This window comes from Microcaecilia unicolor, chromosome 12 (genome assembly GCF_901765095.1).
Source record: "Microcaecilia unicolor chromosome 12, aMicUni1.1, whole genome shotgun sequence".
Lineage (NCBI taxonomy): Eukaryota > Metazoa > Chordata > Amphibia > Gymnophiona > Siphonopidae > Microcaecilia > Microcaecilia unicolor.
The window spans coordinates 105,910,571-105,934,700 of record NC_044042.1 but is presented as its reverse complement, the minus strand read 5'-3'; the positions used below and the strand labels follow the sequence as shown (position 1 = coordinate 105,934,700).

Sequence of the window (24,130 nt, the reverse complement as noted above, 5' to 3'; positions counted from 1 at the left end):
ATTTTCTAGAATATAAGCAGTTATGTGTGTAATTGTACATTTCGGCGTGAAAGTGCAAGGTGATCGCTCAACCTTATTCTATAATTGATGTCACAACTCATTTAGGGCCCTGTTTACTAAGGTACGTTAGCGTTTTTAATGCGCCTACAATTAGCGTGTCCGCTAACCGTGTCTGCACCTGTAGGTGCATACACAGTTAACGCATGTACATGGTTAACACGCATTAAAAATGTTAACTTGCCTATAACGCAGCTCAGTAAACAGGGCCCTTAGAGTGTAAATGCAAGGGGCATTCCAGGGGCATGGCCAGACACCCACTTTTGGGCAGGCTTGAGCCCAAACTGGGTGGGCACTAGAACCCCATCCTCTGCTAGGCATCTCTCCCTCCCCTTCCCCCCTGCAATCGGGGATCTCTTACTTCCAGTCCCCCAGACCCCCAATACCTTCTAAGTCCTTTAGTTCTTCACCAGCAGCGACTCATACCTGTTGCTCACATTGGCCCTGAGCCTTCCCTCTGATGCAACTTCCTGGTCCTGCGAACAGGAAGTTGTGTCAGAAGGAAGGCTCAGGACCGTTGCAAGCAGCGGGTATGAGTTGCTGCTGGCAAAGAAGTGAAGGATTTAAAAGGTACCGGGAGTTGGGGGGAGTAGAGGTAAGAGACCCCCGATCACCTGAGGGAGGGGAGGAATTGATGCCGGGAATCTTCAGATAATGGGGCTTGGGGATCCCCAGCAGCCACATCACAGCTTTGCCACTGCTGGGTGGGCCTGAGTTCAAAGTGGGTGGGCCTGTGCCCACCCGAGCTATGCCACTGGGGCATTCACAGGGGAGAAAGATGAGCACAAGAAACATTACATACTTAACTTACAGAATACTGTGAGTTATGCACTAAAAATGCTGCATTTAGATCCTGACAAACCAAACTCATAGCGCTGTCAGCACATAGTTTAACCTGCATGTCTATAGGATTTTTGTGGAATGAACGTAGTTGTTCAATGGAATTATCAAAATCTTAGGGGGCCTGAAAGTTACTTGTTGGAAGGTTCGGGTCTAAAGGTTTGCCTTGGGTGCCCACAACCCTTGCACCAGCTCTGAGCTCAATGAAGGGATCTAGCCTTCAGCTTTGGTCTTCTGCTCTCCAGGTCAGCCAGGGCTGGGGGATGGGGAGAGGATGGAGTTATAGCACCTGCATTTCGGGTCCATGATTGCAGAGATCTGGAAGGAGCCCTGGTCTCTGCAAAAATCCCAGAAAGGTTGTGAACAAAATGCTCCCTGTGCCAGACCCCAGGCCCTGGTGTCCACTGAGCTGGAGCAGTATAAAAAATGAAATCTCCTGGCAGCCCCGTAGGGAGGTGACTGGGGTGGTGGGAGGTAAGGCATATCCAAACACTTCTCTCAAGAGTCTGAGACCTCCATGGCCTTCTCCTTTCAGATTGATAAGTCGACTACAGAAGCCCCTATTGAGGATCCATTTATTGGAGACGGGGTGATGGAGTCTGGCAGCGAATTCAACCCACCTGAAGACTCTGAGGATCTGGATTTCCTACCTGATTACTTGCTCACCACCCTTCTCCCACTGCTCATAGCATTACTACTCGCTCTCCTGCTTTCCTACATCATGTGCTGTCGCAGGGAAGGGCTGTAAGTACTGTACAAGCAACGGTCTGTGAATATCAGGGACACTGCTGTGAGGAAGCTCACAGCATTAAGTCCCAGGTTGCTCCACTTACACTCCTGCAGCCAGAATTGGTGATGGCTGGGTACAGGGTCTGCAGTCCAGAGTATATGTTACTGGAAAAATCAGAAAGTGGAAACAACAGAAGTCAAACATCTCACGTCACACTCAAGATTTATTTATTGGGATTTATTAACCACCTTTATGAAGAGATTCACCCAAGGCAGTGTTCAGCAGGTACAGTTTAACATAAAACTTACAATTTTGTTAACAGCATAACAATATGCATTCCAACTAAAGCTAAACGCAGAAAAGACACAGTGTCGCATCCTATCCTCACAATATAACACAAATAAACACAATACCATAAACACCCCAGATTACACCCTTCCGGTCTCTGACAGTCTGAAAATTCTGGGAGTCACAATTGACCGAAATCTCACACTTGAAGACCATGCGAAAAATACAACAAAAAATTGTTCCACTCAATGTGGAAACTTAAAAGGATCAAACCTTTCTTCCCAAGAGAAATATTCCGCAGCTTAGTACAATCAATGGTGCTAAGGCCACCTAGACTACTGTAACGCCATTTATGCCGGATGCAAAGAACAAATCATTAAGAAACTACAAACAGCTCTAAACACAGCAGCCAGACTCATATTTGGGAAAGCGAAATACGAAAGCGCTAAACCCCTAAGAGAAAAACTACACTGGCTCCCATTAAAAGAATGAATCGCGTTAAAAGTTTGCACCCTGGTCCACATGAGGAAGCCCCAACCTACATTTCAGACCTTATAGACCTACCTACTAGGAACGCAAAAAGATCAGCACGCACATTCCTCAATCTATACTACCCCAACTGTAAAGGACTAAAATACAAATCCACATACGCAACCAGCTTCTCCTACATTTGCACGCAACTATGGAACGCACTACCGAAGGCCATAAAGCAACGCAAGACCTAACTATCTTCCGAAGGCTACTGAAAACTGAACTCTTCAAGAAGGCATACCATAAATAACCATCTAACTATTAAAATAATAAGAATTATCATGAACCAGACAGACCCGAACTCTTATCACTTGACTGACCAACCTCATTACTATTAACGAACAAGCAATACCACTTTAATACTAACGTCAAAATGATTTTTATATAATTGACGACCTAACAGCACCTTTAATGCAATACCAAATGTAATTCTGTTACCGGAAATGGCAATTGCCACTATGGCAAATGTAAGCCACATTGAGCCTGCAAATTGGTGGGAAAATGTGGGAAACAAATGCTACAAATAAATAAATAAATAAAATAGTAAAATGACCAAATATAAACATATATACAATAAATGAGGTAAACTTGAAAACAACAAATTAAAACAATAATAGGGTATCATGAAACTGTATCAAAAATATGCACATTTAACAGCACTGGAATTTAAATAACAGCGATATAATACAATGTTAGAATAATACTAATGAAACATCTAATAAGGAAAGGAACTTGATATACTGCCTTTCTGTGGTTACAATCAAAGCGGTGGTACTTATTTGTACCTGGGGAAATGGAGGGTTAATGGTTAAGTCCATTGCAATAACCACTAGGCTATTCCTCCACTAGCAACATTCCATGTAGAATCGCAAATAGGGAAATGGGACTTGATATACTGACTTCTGCGGTTTTGGAACTTATTTGTACCTGGGGCAATGGAGGATTAAGTGACTTGGCCAAAGTCACAAGGAGCTGTAATGAGAATTGAACCCAGTTCCTCAGGATCAAGGTCTACTGCACTAGCCACTAGGCTATTCCACTAGCAACATTCCATGTAGAATCTCAAATAGTAGCAACCATTAGGCTACTTTTCTACTCCTTGGAATTGTAACTCCCCCAGGGGTGCTCTTGTGGCTCCTGTCCAGCCTCACAGGCTCCCAAACACCTAGCTTCTGAAAAAGGATCAGACAGGTCTCCTCTATGGTTGCCTGTAATCCTAGCCTCAGGGTTTGGGGCTCCTCTTGCACTCAGGGTGACTGTTCCCTATTTATCACCGCTTCTGAGAATCCTTCACTGGTTACACCCTCTGGTAACCGGTCACCCTTCTGGTACTCCGGCGGTGCCCCTTGACACCTTCTTTGGGAATATAACCCTGGGTTTCTCAGCTTTCAATATGCAAATTCACTCCATGCCATATGCAAATTCACTTTATTAGCACTCTGCTCCAGTCTTACAGGGAACAACTTATTTCCAGCTTATTATCCAATTTGTTTCTTCTCCACTGAGCCCACTTACTTGGGAGACCTGGGTCTCAGTGTAAACAGCCTCCTCCCCTGGACAGGACTTTCCTCACTCACTTCAACTTTACAGTCCTGTCCTCCACTCCACGGCTGTTAGTTACTTTCAACAATACACAGTTCCATTAATTCCATGTCCCTAGTCCAGTAAGTACCTTCTTGACTTCTAGAGAGATCCTTCTCTCCCTGCTTCCAGGGCATCTCCTCCACTAGGCTTCTGGCTTCTTTGGCTTTCCGGTAGCTGGTTTCAGGTCCCCCATCTCATTTTCCTCCCTTTTACTTCTCAGAGGGGCTCTTTATAGGGTGGCTAATAATCCTCCCCACTTCTTTAGACCTCTCCCCCTGATTCCAGAAAGGTCCATGCCCATAACTATTTCCACCTGTTCCTCCCCTACTCTGAGGGCTCCCCCTGGTGGGCTCTTCAGGGAAGGGCCAGTCCTATACTATGAGCACCCCCTAGCTGTCCCTCCAGGTCATTACAGGAACATACCCCTCTTGGTTCCCTCTAGTGACCAGAGCGGGCATTTTCCCAACTTTCTGTAGGAGAGCGCTGTCGCGTTCTCCAAGCAGGAACTAGGTTTGTGAGCCCTTGGGCCACTGCCGAGGAGCGGCAGCGGCAGGCAGATCACCCAAGCAGAAAGCAGTGCTGAACACAACAGGCAGAAACCACAGAATATAACTAGAAGAGGCTTTAATAGTAGACAGTAAACATTATCCAGTAGCACAGCAAGGTCAAAGGGGCAGGCAGCAAACACGGGTAATCCATAAACTAACCAGAGTCTTTAGGCAGGCGGAAAGCAAAGTCAAAGTCCAGGTCCAGGAACAGGCAGGGTCAAACACACAGGAAACTTGCAGAGCAGGAACTCCAACAAACCAACAGGAACTCATGGATGACCTTTGATACCAAGGCAAGGCAAGCAAGGCTCACAGAAGCTAATAAGCCCATCAGCAGCTGACCCTCAAGCTGCAGTAATCACCAGCCAAGTAAGGTTGCTGTTCAAGGACAAACCAGCAGAGCAAGTCTGGCAACCCGGAAAACCCGGACCGGACTCACTGAAGTCTGGAACATGGAAGACAGCAGAAAACAGTCCATAGCAGCCACCAGTTCTGGCCACCAGAGGGCAAGGAGAGCACCCACATGGAAAGCAGTCACAAACGTGACAAGCGCCCTCTGGCAGCCTCCTTAGGGTAGGGCAGTCCTGGATTACGGAATCTTGCTATTCTTTGGGGTTCTACCTGGAATGTTGCTACTTTTTGAGATTCTGCATGGAATCTTGTTAATGGGACTTGATGTACTGCCTTTCTATGGTTTTTGCAACTGCATTCAAAGCAGTTTACATAGTATATATAGGTGCTTATTTCCTGGGGCAATGGAGGGTTAAGTGACTTGCCCAGAGTCACAAGCAGCTGCAGTGGGAATCGAACCCGGTTCCCTTGGTTCTCAACCCACTTCACTAATCATTAGGCTCCTCCTCCCCACATAAGAACATTTAATTAACATAGATACAATACTAATGCTTTTCCCACAATACAGCTTACTATGTAGCCAAGATGCCAAGTGCAACATGTCAACTGAACTCTATCATAGGAGATAAATAAGCCCAAAAGAAAAGCTTTTAGGGAAGTAAACCACCCCTGAACAAAGCAAAGAAGGGCATTAGGAGTTTTAATTGGACGCCCGTACAGTCAGAGGTTGTGAACTTTGGCCCTCGAGGTCAGATTTTCAGGATGGCAGCATTGAATATTTCCTGTCCATTTGATGTGAGTTCTGGCTGAATTAACAGAGCCTGGCTAGCCTGAAAAGCAGACCTCTCCAGCACTGGAGTTGCTCAGCTTTACACGGCAGTAAGGAATGTGCTATTGCTGTGCTCTGTATCCCAGTCCTCCCCTCAATCCATCTTAACTGAATTTTCTCCTTTGTGCAGGGAGAAAAGGGACGCCCAGACTTCTGAGTAAGTAAAACCCAGTGATGCCAGCTTCCTGCTACCGAGTCCCACCGATGACCTGCTGGGCGGGAGCATTTCTATAAACTATAGTTACATGCGTAAATGTTTACAATACTAGAATAGATCAGGGGTGTAGCCAGACAGCCAATTTTGCGTGGGCCTGAACCCAAAGTGGGTGGGCATTCAGAACCCCAACTCCTGCCCGGCATTTCTCCCGCCCCTCCGTCCTCCCATGCAATTGGGGGTCTCCTACAATCATTTCCCCCTACACCTAGTACCTTTTAAGTCCTTTAGTTCTTTCCTGGCAGCAAACAGTGACTCATACCTGCTGCTTATGCCGGGCCTGAGCCTTCTCTCCAATGCAACTTCCTGGTCCCGCGAACTGGAATTTCTGATTTGTGTCACAGAGAAGGCTTAGGCCAGTGCAAGCAGCAGATTTGAGTCACTACTAGTGAAGAACTAAAGGATGGGGGGGGGGGGGGGGTTGGGGGAGTGGCATTGAGACCCCCAATCGTCTGGGGAGGGGAGAGGGAGAGATAAGGGGAGTCTTCAGCTGGAGGGGCTTGGGGATCTCCACCAGCCACATCACAGCTGTGCTGCTGCTGGGTGGGCCTGTGCCACCCGGGCCCACCCGTGGCTATGCCACTGGCATATATGCATCAATGTGTGCACATATGAGTGAAAGTACGAAAAGTGCACCTAAACTCTATTCTGTAAATATCTTTACAGACATATTTTACAGAGCGTGTATTTTACAGGTAGATATACACATAAGCAGACTCTGGACGGGACACGGGCAGCAATCACACCCAAGTACATAAGAACATAAGTGTTGCCGAAGGTCCATGTTTCCAAAACTGACCTATCCAGATCACAAGTACCTGGCAAGATCACAGAACAGTAAAACAGATTTTATACTGCTTATGCTAGATATAAGCAGTGGAATTTCCCAAGTCTATGTTAATAATGGCTTATGGAGTTTTCTTTTAGGAAATTAGCCAAACCTTTTTTAAACCCCGCTAAGCTAACTGCTTTTACTACATTCTCTGGCAATAAATTCCAGCGTTTAATTACACATTGAGTGAAGAAATATTTACTCCAATTCATTTTAAATGTACTACTTTGTAAATTCATTGCGTGCCCCCTAGTGCTAGTATTTTTGGAAAGAGTAAACAAACGATTCACGTCTACCCGTTCCACTCCACTCATTCTTTTATAGACCTCTATCATCTCCCCTCAGCCATCTCTTCTCCAAGCTGAAGAGCCCTAGCTGCTTTAGCCTTCTTTCAGAGGGAAGTTGTCCCATCTCGGCATTCGTTAGTAGCAAGAGAGTCGTTACTAGTTTGCCGGGTAGAGTAGAAAACAAGTAATGTGCAGAGATATAACCTGGATCTCTGCCACTCTCTGTAAGCTTTAGGGGCCCTTTTACTAAGCCGCGTAAGCGCCTATAAGCACCAAACGCACGCCAATTCCGAGTTACTGCCCGGCTACCGCGTGGCCTTTGGCATGCATCTGCTATACGTGTCCGAAAAATATTTTTTATTTTCTGGCACGCATCAGCTATGCATGTCAAGTGGCATTTGATGCATGTAGGTCATTACCACCCGGTTACTGCATGAGACTTTACTGCTAGGTTTGGTGGTTTGGAGGCAGGGATAGTGCTGGGCAGACTTATACGGTCTGTGCCAGAGCCGGTGGTGGGAGGCGGGACTGGTGGTTGGGAGGCGGGGATAGTGCTGGGCAGACTTATACGGTCTGTGCCAGAACTGGTGGTGGGAGTCGGGACTGGTGGTTGGGAGACGGGGATAGTGCTGGGCAGACTTATATGGTCTGTGCCAGAACCGGTGGTGGGAGTCGGGACTGGTGGTTGGGAGACGGGGATAGTGCTGGGTAGACTTATATGGTCTGTGCCCTGAAAAGGACAGGTACAAATCAAGGTAAGGTATACACAAAAAGTAGCACATGTGAGTTTATCTTGTTGGGCAGACTGGATGGACCATGCAGGTCTTTTTCTGCCGTCATCTACTAGGTTACTATGTTACTATGTTATAAGTACATAAGTATTGCCACACTGGGACAGACCAAAGGTCCATCAAGCCCAGCATCCTGTTCCCAACAGTGGCCAATCCAGGTCACAAGTACCTGGCAAGATCCCAAAACAGTACAATACATTTTATGCTGCTTATCCCAGAAATACTATAGAAATCCATAGAATACTACGTTAGTTATGTATCTGCAGCGTTTAGACATTCTCTGGCCGATGTAAACACACACTCCTAAGTGTGTATATGTCAGTACTGTACAATGAAAGTAGGCGTCTGGTTTCCTTTACAGAATAGGTAACTATAGGACACAGCCATTGATTGCGCACAACCTAATTGCTTAATGAGCCAATTCCCAACACTAATTGAGCACTAACATTCAATTATTGATGTTAACTGCCAACAATTAGGATTTACACATGTATCTGGCTACGTGTCCAAATCCTAAGAAGGTGTGGCCAAGGGAGGGTCATGGGAGGGTCAGGGGTGTTCTCGAACGATGTGATCAGTGCTATAGAACTCTGTGGATCCACACCCAATTGCGTGCCAGGATTTACACCAGGTTTCAGTTGGCGTAAGTCCTCGAACCTAAAGTTGGGTGTGGGAATCCCTGCTAGATGCTATTCTATAAAGGGGAGCAGTGGCATAGCCAAGGGTGGGCCCAGGTGGGCCCAGACCCACCCACTTTGGGCTCAGGCCCATCCCTATGATGTGGCTGGCAGGCATTCTTCCCAAGCCCCACCAGCCGAAAACTCCCAACAACTGTCCCTCCTGCATACCTTGTAAATAGATCTTCACCTGCAGCAAGCAGCGACTGATACATGCTGTAAGGCCAACATGAGCAGTGCGTATTAGTTGCTGCTCGCTGCCGGTGAAAATCTATTTAAAAGGTATGCGTGGGGGAGGGGATGTTTGAGAGACCATATGGTATGCAGGCGAGAGAGGGAGAGACCAAGTCACTTGTGGGACAAGGCGGAGTTCTTCTACCCAGCCATCTTGGGCCCAGGCCCACCCAAAATTGGGTGTCTGGCTACGCCCCAGAAGGGGAGTCATCCTGGGGCGACCTTTATCGACTGATTTTTCCTGGGGCCTATTTTTCAATGCCATTATATTGAATCCAGCCCAATGTGTGCTTTGGTGCACATTCACTTTATGCCTCTGTGTGCACTGAAGCATAGACGGCTGTGTACTCACACTGTGGAGACACAATGTATATATCTGGTATGTTGGGGGTTCTCCCATTTTGAGGAGTGTCACATTATGAAAGCCTCTTTCCCCCCCTCCCATCCCAAGCCAAAAACTGATTCCTATCCTTCTTTCTCTCTCCTAGTATCCAGATGGTCCATCATCACTCCATACTGGCCAACACAGACGAGCTGAGGGAGATGGCAAAGGGACGGGATGTGCCACGGCCACTCTCCACTCTGCCCATGTTCAATGTGAGGACCGGTGAGAGGACGTCACCAATGCCACGGCACCACGACACCTCCCGGGTGCCTCTCATCCTGGCCCAAAAGTGAGTGCCCACCCTATAGTGTGACGAGCATGGGAGCCATTTTCCATAACTGGGGTACCATCCACTAGAGGCAGGTAGAGAACTTCTGTTGAAAATGAACTCCCCCTCCCCCCCCACCCCTTGCCTCTCAAAACTAATATAAATGTCTCATGATGCCCAGCACATTTCTCAGGGGTTGAAAAGAATTTCTGATTCATGCTCTTCCGGCAGGGCCTGAGACTAGAGCTGAGGATTGGAACTCGGATCAGGAGATTTCACACCTCGGTTGACCTGGACGAGCAGGAAATTGTGTAGAAAAACCATATATAAGTGAGCATAGACAGTTCAGAAAGAAACTGCTCCATCCGGGAGGTGGTCCCTGGGTCTCTGAAGTAGGCAAACCCATTGCAGGAGGGGGAAATGGAGAAATTATCCTCAGGTTACAGAGTCCATGGGGGAATCACCTCTGTGTGCTCCAAAATTCAACAAAGGAGCAATTTAATAAAGGGTTTTGAGCACTGCCTCCTCCCCTTTCCCCCCTCCCCCCCATGCACCTCGTCAAAAATAATGACTCAGGCAGCACAGGACTCACATAAACTGCCTGTACCTACTAGAGCTTTTGTGTATCTGGGCTCCAATTGAGCTTTTTTTGGGGGGGGGGGGAGAAGGGGGGTGTTACTTGCTTGTCCTGCCTGGTCTGTGTGTCTGCTGCCGCTCTTGGCCATGTGACGGCTGTGGTATGGGTCCCGGTAGTTTGTATGATAAGACCAGCTCTCACCATTTCCTTCTCAGCTTCCTGTTACATTCGTGGACTGAAGCCAGCAGCGCTCATCTGGCAGGCTTTTACTCTAGGCCTGAAAGACGCATTCAGCTTGAATTGTTAGCTTCTCACTGGAAGCAAAATGCTCGTTTGTCCTTAATATTATAAAAGGTTGGAGTTTACAGTTCCCTTATAATTTTGTAGCTGGGTTGCATGGCCTGTCAGGATGTTTGACATCCAGACTTCAAGTCAACTCTGAGGCTCTGATGCTCAGAAGGAAACATGGGCACTAGAGGCCATTAACGCTTGACTAGCACTCGCATTTGCTGGTGCTCCATGCTTAAAGGTCCCCACCAAGGGGAACAGTGAGCGAGCTAAGGGATAGCGCATCAAGCATGCAAATGCATGCCGATCAGCTAATTCCCTATTGCTCCCCAATGATCAGCAGGCAGCGTGCCAAACAAGGGTGCTCCTCCGTTGGCAAACTCTACGCCAGTTTGAAACGGGTGTTAGGGTTTGCTACACCATTGGCTCTCCAATGAGGAGACAGGGAAGGGATGGGAACCTCTCCCCCTATCCCTCAAAGACTTCCAGCCCTGGTGGTCCAGTGGACCTCAGACCCTCCACTCCCCCCCCCCCAAAAGTAAAAGTAAAGGGGGTCCAGTGGGACCCCTGGCCAGGACCCCCTTCCCACAAAGACTAGCTTAGCCCCAGTGGTCTAGCATTGGCCCCCCCAAACTAGGACTGGGTGGGGCTTAACTACCATATAAGGGTGGTTGGCCAATAATGAGGTGGCAGCTAGGATTGACGCCTTAGATCATGAGGTTGTTAGGGAATTCATTTTTGTTGTATTTAGGAAAATTAATGTTATATGATCAGGTATGATGCAAAGTTTAGTACAGTTAAGCTTGGTGAGAGTGGTAGGATGGCTACTGTTCATCTAAGGTGGGCAATGGAGGAGTAGGTTATGATTTTTTGTAATTGTGTTTGGTTTAAACCGGATCATGTGTCATTTAGGATCGATAGGAGTCCGAATGATGTGAGTAGGTACAGGTGTAATGTGTTGTGGATTATGAATATTAGTGTTATTGGGGCGATGTTTTTGTCGTTGTTGATAAAATTAATCCAATGGTTAAGCCCCGCCCAGTGAATCCCAGGTTGCACCGGGCAGCACAGGGTGCCGCCATTTTGAGGACACACCCAGCAGGAGGAGGGAAGGCGTCCTAGTCCCGCCTCCTTTTTAAGGTAAGAGGGCTTTTGGGAGAGGCCACTGCTAGACCACCAGGGCTAGGCTGTTCTTTGGGGGAGAGGAGTCCTGGCCAAGGGTCCTACTGGACCAGCATAGTTTTAATTTATTTTGGGGGGGGGGGGGGTCTGGGGATCACCAGAGCACTACAGCTGGAAGTCTTTTGGGGTGGGGGTTCTGGGGTCCACTGGACAACCAGGGCTGGAAGTGTTTGGAGGGGTCTGGGGTCCACCGGACCACCAGGGCTAGTGACACCCGGCGTCCTGGGTGTGCGGTGAAAAGTTGTACTTAACATACAACTTTTGAGCGTACGTGCCAGGCACCATCATGTCCCTAATGCCCGGACAACTTCCTGGTGCTCAATGCTATGAGCATGCCCATATTTGCATCTCATTAGCGTTGAGCATTAGGGAGTTGTTCTGTGGCGCTGTTCCAGTGGTATTTCTCCGGCACTGGTGTTTTGAGCATCAGGGCCTGATGGTGAACCAATTTAGAACTGGAGACCCAGGGACAGGTTGGGTGCACCCAGAGTCCCGCAGAGAATAGTGGGGCTGGGAGCTCTCATTCCAAGCAATGAACCACATTTCCGCCAAAAATTAGTTCTGAGGCCACAGCCAAGCAATAAGCAGTCTGCCTTGGCTGGTCACTGATAAACCTGCAAAACGCCATTTGTGTCCGAGTGCCTGGGCGTGCTTCTTCAGGTCAATCGCTAAACTGAAGGGGGAATAGGCAAGAAAAAGGAGAAAATAAGAGGGTGTCTCCTGTCCTGGGGCAGGCTTAGTTCCCCGAATTCTGTAAATGGCACTTAAAATTGTGTGCGCGCAATTTAATTGAATAACAAGGCAATTATCCAGTGTACCTGAATATAACTCACCTTGAGCTACTTCTGAAAAAGGCGTGAGCAAAATCTAAATAAATAAATAAAATAAATTAGCGCTAATGATCAATTATTGGCGCTAATTATTATGTACGGATTTTTAGTTCTGGGGATCTGTGTGTAACTTTTATGAACGGCTCCATGGGTGGATCAGCGGCGTTCCTACAATTTATGCACGCTGTTATGGAATACGGGCGAGCAGCGCTTAAGTGCGAGGATTTACACTAGGGTTTACTTGGTGCAAATCCTCACGTCTAACGTAGGTGCCAATCGCCATGCTAAGCGCTGTTCTATAAATGATGCCTAACTTTCAGCACCTCTTATAGAACTACTACTATTACTACTTAACATTTCTAGAGCGCTACTAGGGTTACACAGCGCTGTACAGTTTAACAAAGAAGGACAGTCCCTGCTCAAAGGAGCTTACAATCTAAAGGACGAAATGTCAAGTTGGGGCAGTCAAATTTCCTGAATAGAGGTGTAGTGGTTAGGTGCCGAAGGCGACATTGAAGAGTTGGGTTTTGAGCAAGGATTTGAAGATGGGCAGGGAGGAGGCCTGGCGAATGGGCTCAGGGAGTTTATTCCAAGCATGGGGTGAGGCGAGGCAGAAAGGGCGGAGCCTGGAGTTGGCGGTGGTGGAGAAGGGTACTGAGAGGAGGGATTTGTCTTGAGAATGGAGGTTACGGGTAGGAACTTAGGGGGAGATAAGGGTAGAGAGGTATTGAGGGGTTGCAGATTGAGTGCATTTGTAGGTTAGTAGGAGAAGCTTGAACTGTATGTGGTACCTGATCGGAAGCCAGTGAAGTGACTTGAGGAGAGGGGTGATATGAGTATATCAGTCCAGGCGGAAGATAAGACGTGCAGCAGAGTTCTGAATGGACTGAAGGGGGCATAGATGGCTAAGTGAGAGGCCAGTGAGGAGTAGGTTGCAGTAGTCAAGGCGAGAGGTAATGAGTGAGTGGATGAGAGTTCGGGTGGTGTGCTCAGAGAGGAAAGGGCGAATTTTGCTAATATTAAAGAGGAAGAAGCGACAGGTCTTGGCTATCTGCTGGAAATGCGCAGAGAAGGAGAGGGAGGAGTCGAAGATGACTCCGAGGTTGCGGGCAGATGAGACGGGGAGGATGAGGGTGTTATCAACTGAGATAGAGAGTGGAGGAAGAGGGAGAGCTTTTGCGGTGCCGATATTTCAGCGCTATTTATAGACTTTGGTCCAGAATTAGCACTTCGAAACCTCTGACAGGCTGTCTTTTATTTATTCATTTCAGATAAAGACAAACCCTGCAGAGTAATAATGGCCTTTGTCAAGCAGGAATGAACACCTCACTTTTCATTCAGATTTCTGACCTGCGTATGCCAACAATCGAAGTACAGGAATTCAGGTTCAAATCCAGCACTGTGCTCATACATTAAACAGAGAAAATGACGGGATTTGGTTATCAACTCTTCGGTTTAGGAAGCCTGATGCCAAGGCTTTTAAGCAACTGTCTGCTCGTGATTGCTGGCACACAGAGGCAATGTGTGAATGAACAGAAGCAGCCTTGTGGGTGAAGGTGAGCGCTGACTTGGTGAAATGCTGAGCAAATCTGAATTCTTTTTTTAAAATATATACGTGTGATTAAAACTTGCTTTGTCTGCTTCTCTATGTCCAGAAAACCAGTTCTGTAAGCTTTATCACAGACCACAAATTTTGTTCTGTGTAAGTGGCCTGGAAACGATAAGGAGTCTTGCTGCTGACTCTCTGTGTAGGTACAGAAAAGCCCTTTTCACCTTCTCCTCTCCCTCTGAAGCAGGGAATTTCTGGCAATAATACTGTACATCTACTACTACTACTTAACATTTCTAGAGCGCTACTAGGGTTACGCAGCGCTGTACAAAATAAACAAGGAAGGACGGTCCCTGCTCAAAGGAGCTTACAATCTAAAGAACGTTATCAATAGAAATCAAACAAAATAAAACATGGAAAAGAAAATAAGATGATACCTTTTTTATTGGACATAGCTTAATACATTTCTTGATTAGCTTTCGAAGGTTGCCCTTCTTCCTCAGATCGGAAATAAGCAAATGTGCTAGCTGACAGTGTATATAAGTGAAAACATTCAAGCATTACTATGACACTCTGACAAGGTGGGAGGATGTGGGTGGGTAGGAGGTATGCATGGGGACATCAAAGCATATCATTGATATTCTAACAGGATGGGTGTGGATAGGTGAGGGGAGGGTGATCAACAGAGACATACAGCTTTATAGTTTATAATGGGCTAGAAACCCCAGATCCTTGTTAAGTCCTTTCTGTTGGGTGTTAAAATATTCAATCATTCTGACTTCAAAGGTCTTACGTTCTTGTATGGTTTTAAAGTTACCTTTGAGGATTCTCACTGTGAAGTCACTGGTACAGTGTCCCGGTCCTGTAAAATGTTGACCAACAGGCGTGGGAACCCTGCTGGCACCAGTATTGTTCATGTGATGTCTATGTAAATTGATGTCTATGTAAATTGAGGAAGAAGGGCAACCTTCGAAAGCTAATCAAGAAATGTATTAAGTTATGTCCAATAAAAAAGGTATCATCTTATTTTCTTTTCCATTTTTTATTTGTTTGATTTCTATTGATAACCTTAAGAGTGGACTAACACGGCTACCACACTCCTCGACTTAATCTAAAGAACGAAATGTCAAGTTGGGACAGTCTAGATTTCCTGTGTAGAGGTTAGGTGTCGAAGGCGACATTGAAGATGTGAAATCCAGATGTCAACTATGTGCTACCAGACCTTCCACCCCAGCAGTGGCTGCACACATGTCTCCCCAGCATTCTGAAAGCTGTCTGTTTTGGGATCCTATAGGGGTGGATTTTATAGAATCAGCACTATTTCCCTCAATACAATCCACCTCTTCTCTCCCCACTTATCTAGCCCTTCTCCTCCCGATTTCCATTTAACCAATCACAAATACAAACGTAACATTGAGCAGATGTAGAACTCAGATGGTCAGCTGCTTCTATTGTACTGGCTTTGGAGAGCTGGTTTTTCAGCAATGTACATTTCTTGATTTGCATTTATTTCTACAGATCCTAGGAGACTAACCCTGCCTTATTCAAAGCTTTGGATAGGCAACAGGAAAACTCCAAGCTGCAGACAGTGAAAGGGCCTGAAATAAAAGTTCCGCAGCCTTCAAGGGAATCCTACATTTCCCGCGTCTTATCCTTGACTGGTTCCTGGAGGTCCCGGCCATTACAATACAATACGGGTTTTATATACCGCAATCACCCAACAATATTGATTCGAAGCGGTTTCCAAACATTAATACCATTATTACAATACTACATGCACATTTAAATCTTAGAGATTACATTGATTAAGAACTCTCTGTACAAAGTAAGGCTTCAGCTTTTTTCCAGACCTCAAATAGTTAGGGTCATATCTTATTATTAGTGGTAGAAGGGAGCACCCTTGACTGAGGGAAAATTAAGCATCAATTGATTTGATCATCGTAAAATGCGGTACAGATGAACGTAAGTTAATAAAGTTGTCATATAAGTTGGTTCCTGGATGTCCTGGATGGGGGGAAGGCCGACAGTCGCTCAAAAGAGCATGGTTCGGGATAAGGTATCTTTCAAAGATATCACCATAACAGGGAAGATAGAGTATCCTGATAGTGAGGTTGCAAAAGAGATTGTAGTAGATCGGGTATCCTTAAATAACAATAAAAATCAGACAAAAGATTGCCAATTAATACTGTCAAGTACTAAGCATGATGTACTTAGGAACAACAAACATAGTTTGAAATGTCTATATGCGAATGCCAGGAGCCTAAGAAATAAGATGGGGGAGTTAGAATATATTGCACTAAATGAAAATTAGATATAATAGGCATCTCTGAGACCTGGTGGAAGGAGGATAACCAGTGGGACACTGTCATACCGGGGTACAAATTATATCGTAGTGATAGGGTGAATCGGATTGGTGGAGGGGTAGCATTGTATATTAACGAGAGCCTTGAATCAAATAGATTGAAAATTCTGCAGGAAACAAAACACTCCTTGGAATCACTGTGGATTGAAATTCCATGTGCAAAGGGGAAAAGGATAGTGATAGGAGTGTACTACCGTCCGCCTGGCCAGGACGAACAGACGGATGCGGAAATGTTAAAGGAAATCAGGGACGCAAACAAACTGGGCAACACAATAATAATGGGGGATTTCAATTACCCGCATATAGACTGGGTTAATGTAACATCTGTACACGCAAGGGACATAAGATTTCTTGATGAAATCAAGGACAGCTTCATGGAACAGCTAGTTCAGGAGCCGACAAGAGAAGGAAAAATACTAGACTTAGTCCTTAGTGGTGCTCATGATCTAGTGCAGGGGGTAACGGTACGAGGGCCGCTTGACAACAGTGATCATAATATGATCGGTTTTGATATTGGCATTGAAGGAAGTGAAACTAGGAAATCAAGTACGCTAGCGTTTAACTATAGAAAAGGTGATTACGACAAAATGAGAAAAATGGTGAAAAAAAGACTGAAAGGAGCAGCTCGCAGAGTAAAAAACTTGCGTCAGGCGTGGATGCTGTTTAAAAACACCATCCTGGAGGTTCAGGACAAATATATTCCACGTATTAGAAAAAAGGGAAAAAAGACTAAACGTCAGCCGGCGTGGCTAAACAGTAAGATAAAGGAAGTCATTAGAGCCAAAAAACAATCCTTCAGAAAGTGGAGAAGAGAACCAACTGAAAGTAACAGGATAGATCATAAGGAATGCCAAGCCAAATGCAAAGCGGAGATAAGGAGGGCAAAAAAGGACTTTGAGAAGAAATTAGCGTTGGAAGCAAAAATACATAGTAAAAATTTTTTTAGATACATTAAAAGCAGGAAACCGGCCAAAGAGTCGGTTGGGCCACTGGACGAAAATGGTGTTAAAGGGGCGATCAGGGAGGACAAAGCCGTAGCGGAGAAATTAAATGAATTCTTTGCTTCGGTCTTCACCGAGGAGGATTTGGGGGGGACACCGGTGCCGGAAAGAATATTTGAAGCGGGGGAGTCGGAGAAACTAAACGAATTCTCTGTAACCTTGGAGGATGTAATGGGTCAGTTCAGCAAGCTGAAGAGTAGTAAATCACCGGGACCTGATGGTATTCATCCCAGAGTATTAATAGAACTAAAAAATGAACTTGCGGAGCTACTGTTAGAAATATGCAATCTGTCCCTAAAATCGAGTGTAGTACCGGAAGACTGGAGGGTAGCCAATGTTACTCCGATTTTTAAGAAGGGTTCCAGAGGAGATCCGGGAAATTATAGACCGGTGAGTCTGACGTCGGTGCCGGGCAAGATGGTGGAGGCTATTATTAAGAATAAAATTGCAGAGCATATACAAAAACATGGACTGATGAGACAAAGTCAGCACGGATTTAGTGAAGGGAAGTCTTGCCTCACCAATCTAATGCATTTTTTTGAGGGGGTAAGCAAACATGTGGACAATGGGGAGCCGGTTGATATTGTATATCTGGATTTTCAGAAGGCGTTTGACAAAGTGCCGCACGAAAGACTCCTGAAGAAATTGCAGAGTCATGGAATCGGAGGTAGGGTATTATTATGGATTAAGAACTGGTTGAAAGATAGGAAGCAGAGAGTAGGATTGCGTGGACAGTATTCTCAGTGGAGGAGGGTAGTTAGTGGGGTCCCGCAGGGGTCTGTGCTGGGTCCGTTGCTTTTTAATGTATTTATAAATGACCTAGAGATGGGAATAACTAGTGAGGTAATTAAATTCGCCGATGACACAAAATTATTCAGGGTCGTCAAGTCGCAGGAGGAATGTGAACGATTACAGGAGGACCTTGCGAGACTGGGAGATTGGGCGTGCAAGTGGCAGATGAAGTTCAATGTTGACAAGTGCAAAGTGATGCATGTGGGTAAGAGGAACCCGAATTATAGCTACGTCTTGCAAGGTTCCGCGTTAGGAGTTACGGATCAAGAAAGGGATCTGGGTGTCGTCGTCGATGATACGCTGAAACCTTCTGCTCAGTGTGCTGCTGCGGCTAGGAAAGCGAATAGAATGTTGGGTGTTATTAGGAAGGGTATGGAGTCCAGGTGTGCGGATGTTATAATGCCGTTGTATCGCTCCATGGTGCGACCGCACCTGGAGTATTGTGTTCAGTACTGGTCTCCGTATCTCAAAAAAGATATAGTAGAATTGGAAAAGGTACAGCGAAGGGCGACGAAAATGATAGTGGGGATGGGACGACTTTCCTATGAAGAGAGGCTGAGAAGGCTAGGGCTTTTTAGCTTGGAGAAGAGACGGCTGAGGGGAGATATGATAGAAGTGTATAAAATAATGAGTGGAATGGATCGGGTGGATGTGAAGCGACTGTTCACGCTATCCAAAAATACTAGGACTAGAGGGCATGAGTTGAAGCTACAGTGTGGTAAATTTAAAACGAATCGGAGAAAATTTTTCTTCACCCAACGTGTAATTAGACTCTGGAATTCGTTGCCGGAGAACGTGGTACGGGCAGTTAGCTTGACGGAGTTTAAAAAGGGGTTAGATAGATTCCTAAAGGACAAGTCCATAGACCGCTATTAAATGGACTTGGAAAAATTCCGCATTTTTAGGTATAACTTGTCTGGAATGTTTTTACGTTTGGGGAGCGTGCCAGGTGCCCTTGACCTGGATTGGCCACTGTCGGTGACAGGATGCTGGGCTAGATGGACCTTTGGTCTTTCCCAGTATGGCACTACTTATGTACTTATGTACTTATGTCCTGGTCATTAAGTTCAGGTATCTATATATCTTCTTGATCTTGGGGTTACTGGGTTTGATTCCCACTGCAGGGCCTTGTGACTCTGGGCAAGTCACTTAACTCTCCATTGCCCCAGGTACAAATAAGTACCTGTATATGCTATGTAAATTACTTTGAATGTAGTTGTAAAAACCACAGAAAGGTGGTATATCAAGTCCCATTTCCCTTCCATTCCCTTCCCTTATCTGTTCTTTGACCGGTTTTGTTACGTCTGTGCTCACCTCGCCCTCTGGTGGCCAGAACCGGTGGCTGCTGTGGACCGTCATCCGTTCCAGATTTCAGGCTAGTCCGGTCCGGATCTGCCAGACTTGCTTGCTTGGATTGAACCTACACAGCACCCGTATTTTCTTGGTGATTGTTGCAGTGAGCTCCAGGTGCTGCTGGGCTTATTAGCCATTCTGAAACCTTGCTACGTTGCCTTTGCATTGCGTCTAAGGCCCTGGTATGTTGGTGCTTTTGCACTTCAGCCTGAGTTTGTTTCCTTGCTCTTGTTCTTGCCTGAAGTCTTGCCTGTTCTAGTTAGTCTATGTATAGTTTAGGGTATTGCTTGTTTCCCAGTCTTGTGTCTTGTTTGTATGTCTTTGCCTAGTTCTGGGTTTATCTGTGTTTGTTCCCTGTTTCAGTGGCTGCTCGCAGCTTTCAGTCCTGTCCTTTGGCCTATCCTTTCCCTGCCTTGCTGTCCCTGTGCTGCCTAGCTGTTAGCCAGTCCTGCCCTGTCCAGTAAGTCCTGCCGGCCAGCTGAAGCCTTGAGCTCAACTCTTGGTAGAAAGTGGTCAGGTGCAGGTGAAGCCTAACTGTTTGTCAGAGATCTGCCCTGTCTCTAGCATGGGGTGGTTTTGCCTGCCACTGCCGCGCCTCGGCAGTGGCCCAAGGGCTCACAAACCCAGTTTCCAGCTTTGAAAACGTGACAGGTTTCTGGAGGTCCCAGCCATTAACATCAGGTATCTATACACCTTCTCATGCCTTCTCTTTGACTGGTTCCTGGAGGTCTCAGTTGTTACCTTCAGATGTGAAGAGCTGACACTTTTCTTTATCTTTTCTTTCTTTGATCATAGGCACAGGGTGGGGCGGGTCACGGGGCTGGGGCGGGCTGGGGATAGAGCAGTGGTGTAGCCAAGGGTAGGCTTGGGTGGGCTCAGGCCCACCCAGTACCAGCATAGCTATAATGTGGCTGGCAGGGATCCCCAAGCCCCACCAGCCGAAAACTCCCAACAACTGTCCCTCCTGCATACCTTGTAAATAGCAGATCTTTGCCTGCAGTGAGCAGTGACTGATGCATACTGCTCACACTGGCCCCACAGCCTTCCCTCTGATGTATTCTTCTTGCCTAGGCGGAAACAGGAAGTTGCATCAGAGGGAAGGGTATGGAGCCAACATCAACAGTGTGTATTAGTTGCTGCCCGTTGCCGGTGAGAATCTGCTATTTAAAAGGTATGCGGGAGAGGGAGGATATTTGAGAGACCATATGGCATGCAGGTGAGAGAAGGAGAGACCACATCATCTGTGGGATGAGGCGGGGTTCTTCTGCCCACCCATCTTGGGCCCAGGCCCACCCAAAATTGGGTGTCTGGCTACGCCCCTGGGATAGAGTTTGGTTTGCTTGGATCTCTCAAGCCTGTACCTTGACTAGTTGTTGAAGGCCTGGGGAAAAAAGAAAGATGTGCTAACAGTATAGTTCCAAAAATTAAAATTGGTGTCAGATGATGGACACTTTCTGTTGGGTGCAGCTGTAATTTGTGGATAAATTAATATCACTAATTTCTAAGCTGAAAAGCATCCTTTGGGTTATCAGTGTTTGGTTTCATGTCCTGGTCACTAAGCATTCTGTGATCTGTAGTTCCTCTAGTTGTCCAAGCAAAACTCAAAGACAGAAATCTGTCAGTCCTTCTGACCAGGTATTAATAAACCAAAACCCCACAGGGCTCTCAGACTGTCTGACGACTGTTGTTTGATCTCTTTTCGATGAGGGTTACGTACAGGTCTGATTTTCTGGAGATCCACCAAGAGAATTTATCAGACACATTTGTGTATAAATGGTCTAAGAACTTAGGGGCATTTTTACTAAAGGGTTGGCACGCAGCAATGGGAACTATCGTCGGGCTACTGCAGGAGCCCGGTGGTGGTTCCCACCCCCAGCACACGCAATTTCTGACGCTACAAAAATAGTTTTGTATTTTTGTAGCGCCGGCTCTTACCCAGCGGTAATCACTGCCTCAGGTTACCACCGGGTTAGCTTGGGAGTCCTTACCGCCAGCGCAGTGGGTTGTGGTAAATGCTCTCTCCCCTGAAATGACTGGCGGAAAGTGGTTCACTTTCCGCACAGCCATTTCTATTAAAAAAAAAAAAAAAGACAGCTTTTTACCTGTTGCGGTAAAGGCCTCAGCGTGTTAAAAACAGGCCCCCTTTTACCGCAGCTTAGTCAAAGGGCCCCTTTGTTCATTTGCATTGCTTAATCATCCTGAAAAGACCAGAGCTGAGACCAAAAGAAGAGACAAAAATTTGACCGGCAGAGGGCTGAAGAGTCAAAAAAAATTTATTTATTTTTTTCCAGAGTAAAATCCCATGAGGAAGGCACATTCCGATGTGAAGAATGTCTAGGGCTTTCTCAGACTAATGGTTGCTAACTTCCCTGTCAGTTCTCTAACCCTTCTCTCCTGGTTTGCCCTTTGGAAAGGGGAAGGAGAAGACAGGGCAGGAAAGGACAGGGCTGGGTGTGTTCTGTAATAAAGAAACATCACTGAATAGTAACACTGATGTCCAACTTGGGAACCCACATGGATAAAATGCAAAAACGGCCTTCTCTATTCCCTCTCTCTCTCTCTTGTCTCAAGTCTGTCTTTCTAGGATTGCAAACTGGCTTCAGGTTTTTTAGGACACGTTTATCCAGGTCTGGTTAAACATGCCCAAAGCCCAGTAGCAGGCTGTATCGCCTTCAGTTTCAGACAGCCTGTGGCTCCCCTGTAGAATGGGAGCCCAGTCCCCCCCCTCCCCATGCTGGCCCTGGTTTTACCCCATTGCATGCAGGGACTTGTAATTCTAATTTACATACTGGAGAAAGAATGCAAAAGATCAGGAAAGCAGGAATTTTGCATCTGGGCATCCTTTGTCCCTCTCCGTCCTCTCTGCTTGTTCCTCTATTTCTTGCCCTTCCCTGTCCATTCAGCCCCTCCTGACTTTTGTCCCTCTATCCCTTTTCCTTTATCCTTTCTCTCCCACCCCCCTCTTTCCTACCACGTCATGCATTGTTTAAAATATATGGAGTCCATAGTCAGCCAGTGGAGTTCAGCATTTTGCTGGCTAAAGCATAGCCAGTGAAGCAGCCCTTTTACTAAGCCCATCAGGGTCGGCCCAAGGCAAGATGCTACCTGAAGCGGAGTTAACATGCCATCCTCCCCGGGCAGAAATTCTGCCCCTCCTGGGCTGAGATGCCGCCCCCCCCCCCCCCCCCCAGGTATTTTATCTCATCACGGAGAAGTTCCAAACCCCACAGTGGCAGCAATTCCCATACGCTGCCCTGCTGCTGCCAGCACCAGCCTCTTCCCTTTACTGTGGCCTGCCTCTCTGATGTAACTTCCTGTTTTGTCAGAGGCTCAGCACCCGCCTCTTCCCTTTACTGCGGCTGCCTCTCTGATGTAACTTCCTGTTTTGTCAGAGGCTCAGCACCCGCCTCTTCCCTTTACTGTGGCTGCCTCTCTGATGTAACTTCCTGTTTTGTCAGAGGCTCAGCACCCGCCTCTTCCCTTTACTGCGGCTGCCTCTCTGATGTAACTTCCTGTTTTGTCAGAGGCTCAGCACCCGCCTCTTCCCTTTACTGCGGCTGCCTCTCTGATGTAACTTCCTGTTTTGTCAGAGGCTCAGCACCCGCCTATTCCCTTTACTGCGGCTGCCTCTCTGATGTAACTTCCTGTTTCGTCAGAGGCTCAGGCAGCCGCAGTAAAGGGGAAGAGGCGGGTGCTGAGCCTCTTGTTGGATTATTTGTAGTAAATAATTAGCAGATTTTAGTACACACAGCTTCAGCTTTAGAAATGTTAATTTCTTTCTTCATCTCTCTCTCATTCACCCCTGAATGATTCACTGCTGAGTCACTTTAAAGTTGAAGTAACAAAACATCTGTTTACTCACAGTTTGTAGTTAGATTATAATCAGACAGGCTTATATATACATATTACTATACATTTGTATTATCAGCTCCTTCCATGTGCTTAGATGGTAATGGATGCTCACACCACCATAGATCCTCTCAGGTTAGGAGAGATCATGAGCTCCATGTGCTCCATGTGCTGCATCTGCTGCATCTGCTGTGTGTAACCCCCACAGGAAGTTGCATAGCAGTGTGACCTCTCTAAGTAATTCACATCAGAGGTCACAGAGTAATCACAGAGAAATAATAGGTGACAGGCAATGCATGTAAAATACAATTACATTCCAACAAACCCCTTCTCATGCATAACTGTCATGCAATTATTTATTCATACAAAGTCCAAGCTTTATACGCAGATTCACAAAATGTTCTCTGGGTAACGGTTTGGTCATGATGTCAGCTGTCATCTCACTGGTGTGACAATAGTGTAGACTGATGACCCCTTCTTTCGCCAACTCTCGCACGTTGTGGTATTTCGTTGCGATGTGCTTGGTGCGTGACTGAACCTTGTCATTCTGTGACAGTCGGATGCAGCTCTGATTATCTTCCATTATCTGGATTGGTCTCTGTTCAGCTATTCCAAAATCCAGCAAAAGTTTTTCAATCCACATCAGTTCTCTGCACGCTTCCGATACGGCCACATATTCAGCTTCTGTAGAAGACAAACTCACAATACTTTGTTTATGACTGGCCCATGAAATTTGTACATTTCCATACATAAACACATATCCACTTGTGGACTTATAATCAGAATGATCCCCTGCCCAATCTGAATCACAGTAACATATTAGTTTTGGATTACTATTGGCTGAAATCTTTAATTTACAATCAATGGTACCCTTTAAATACCTTACCATCCTTTTAACTGC

At 46.3% G+C, this 24,130-nt stretch overlaps 1 protein-coding gene across 1 annotated transcript in view; it reads left to right on the top strand.

Annotated features, from left to right (window-relative positions):
* Positions 1-13,949, top strand: part of SGCA (sarcoglycan alpha) — a 46,022-nt gene extending 32,073 nt beyond the window's left edge. Inside the window, exons 7-10 of the mRNA XM_030220948.1 lie at positions 1,433-1,641; positions 5,889-5,915; positions 9,282-9,467; positions 13,595-13,949. Coding sequence (XP_030076808.1) covers positions 1,433-1,641; positions 5,889-5,915; positions 9,282-9,467; positions 13,595-13,598 — 426 coding nt within the window. The 3' untranslated portion in view covers positions 13,599-13,949. The remainder of the gene's footprint in view (positions 1-1,432; positions 1,642-5,888; positions 5,916-9,281; positions 9,468-13,594) is intronic.
* The last annotated feature ends 10,181 nt before the right edge of the window (positions 13,950-24,130 follow it).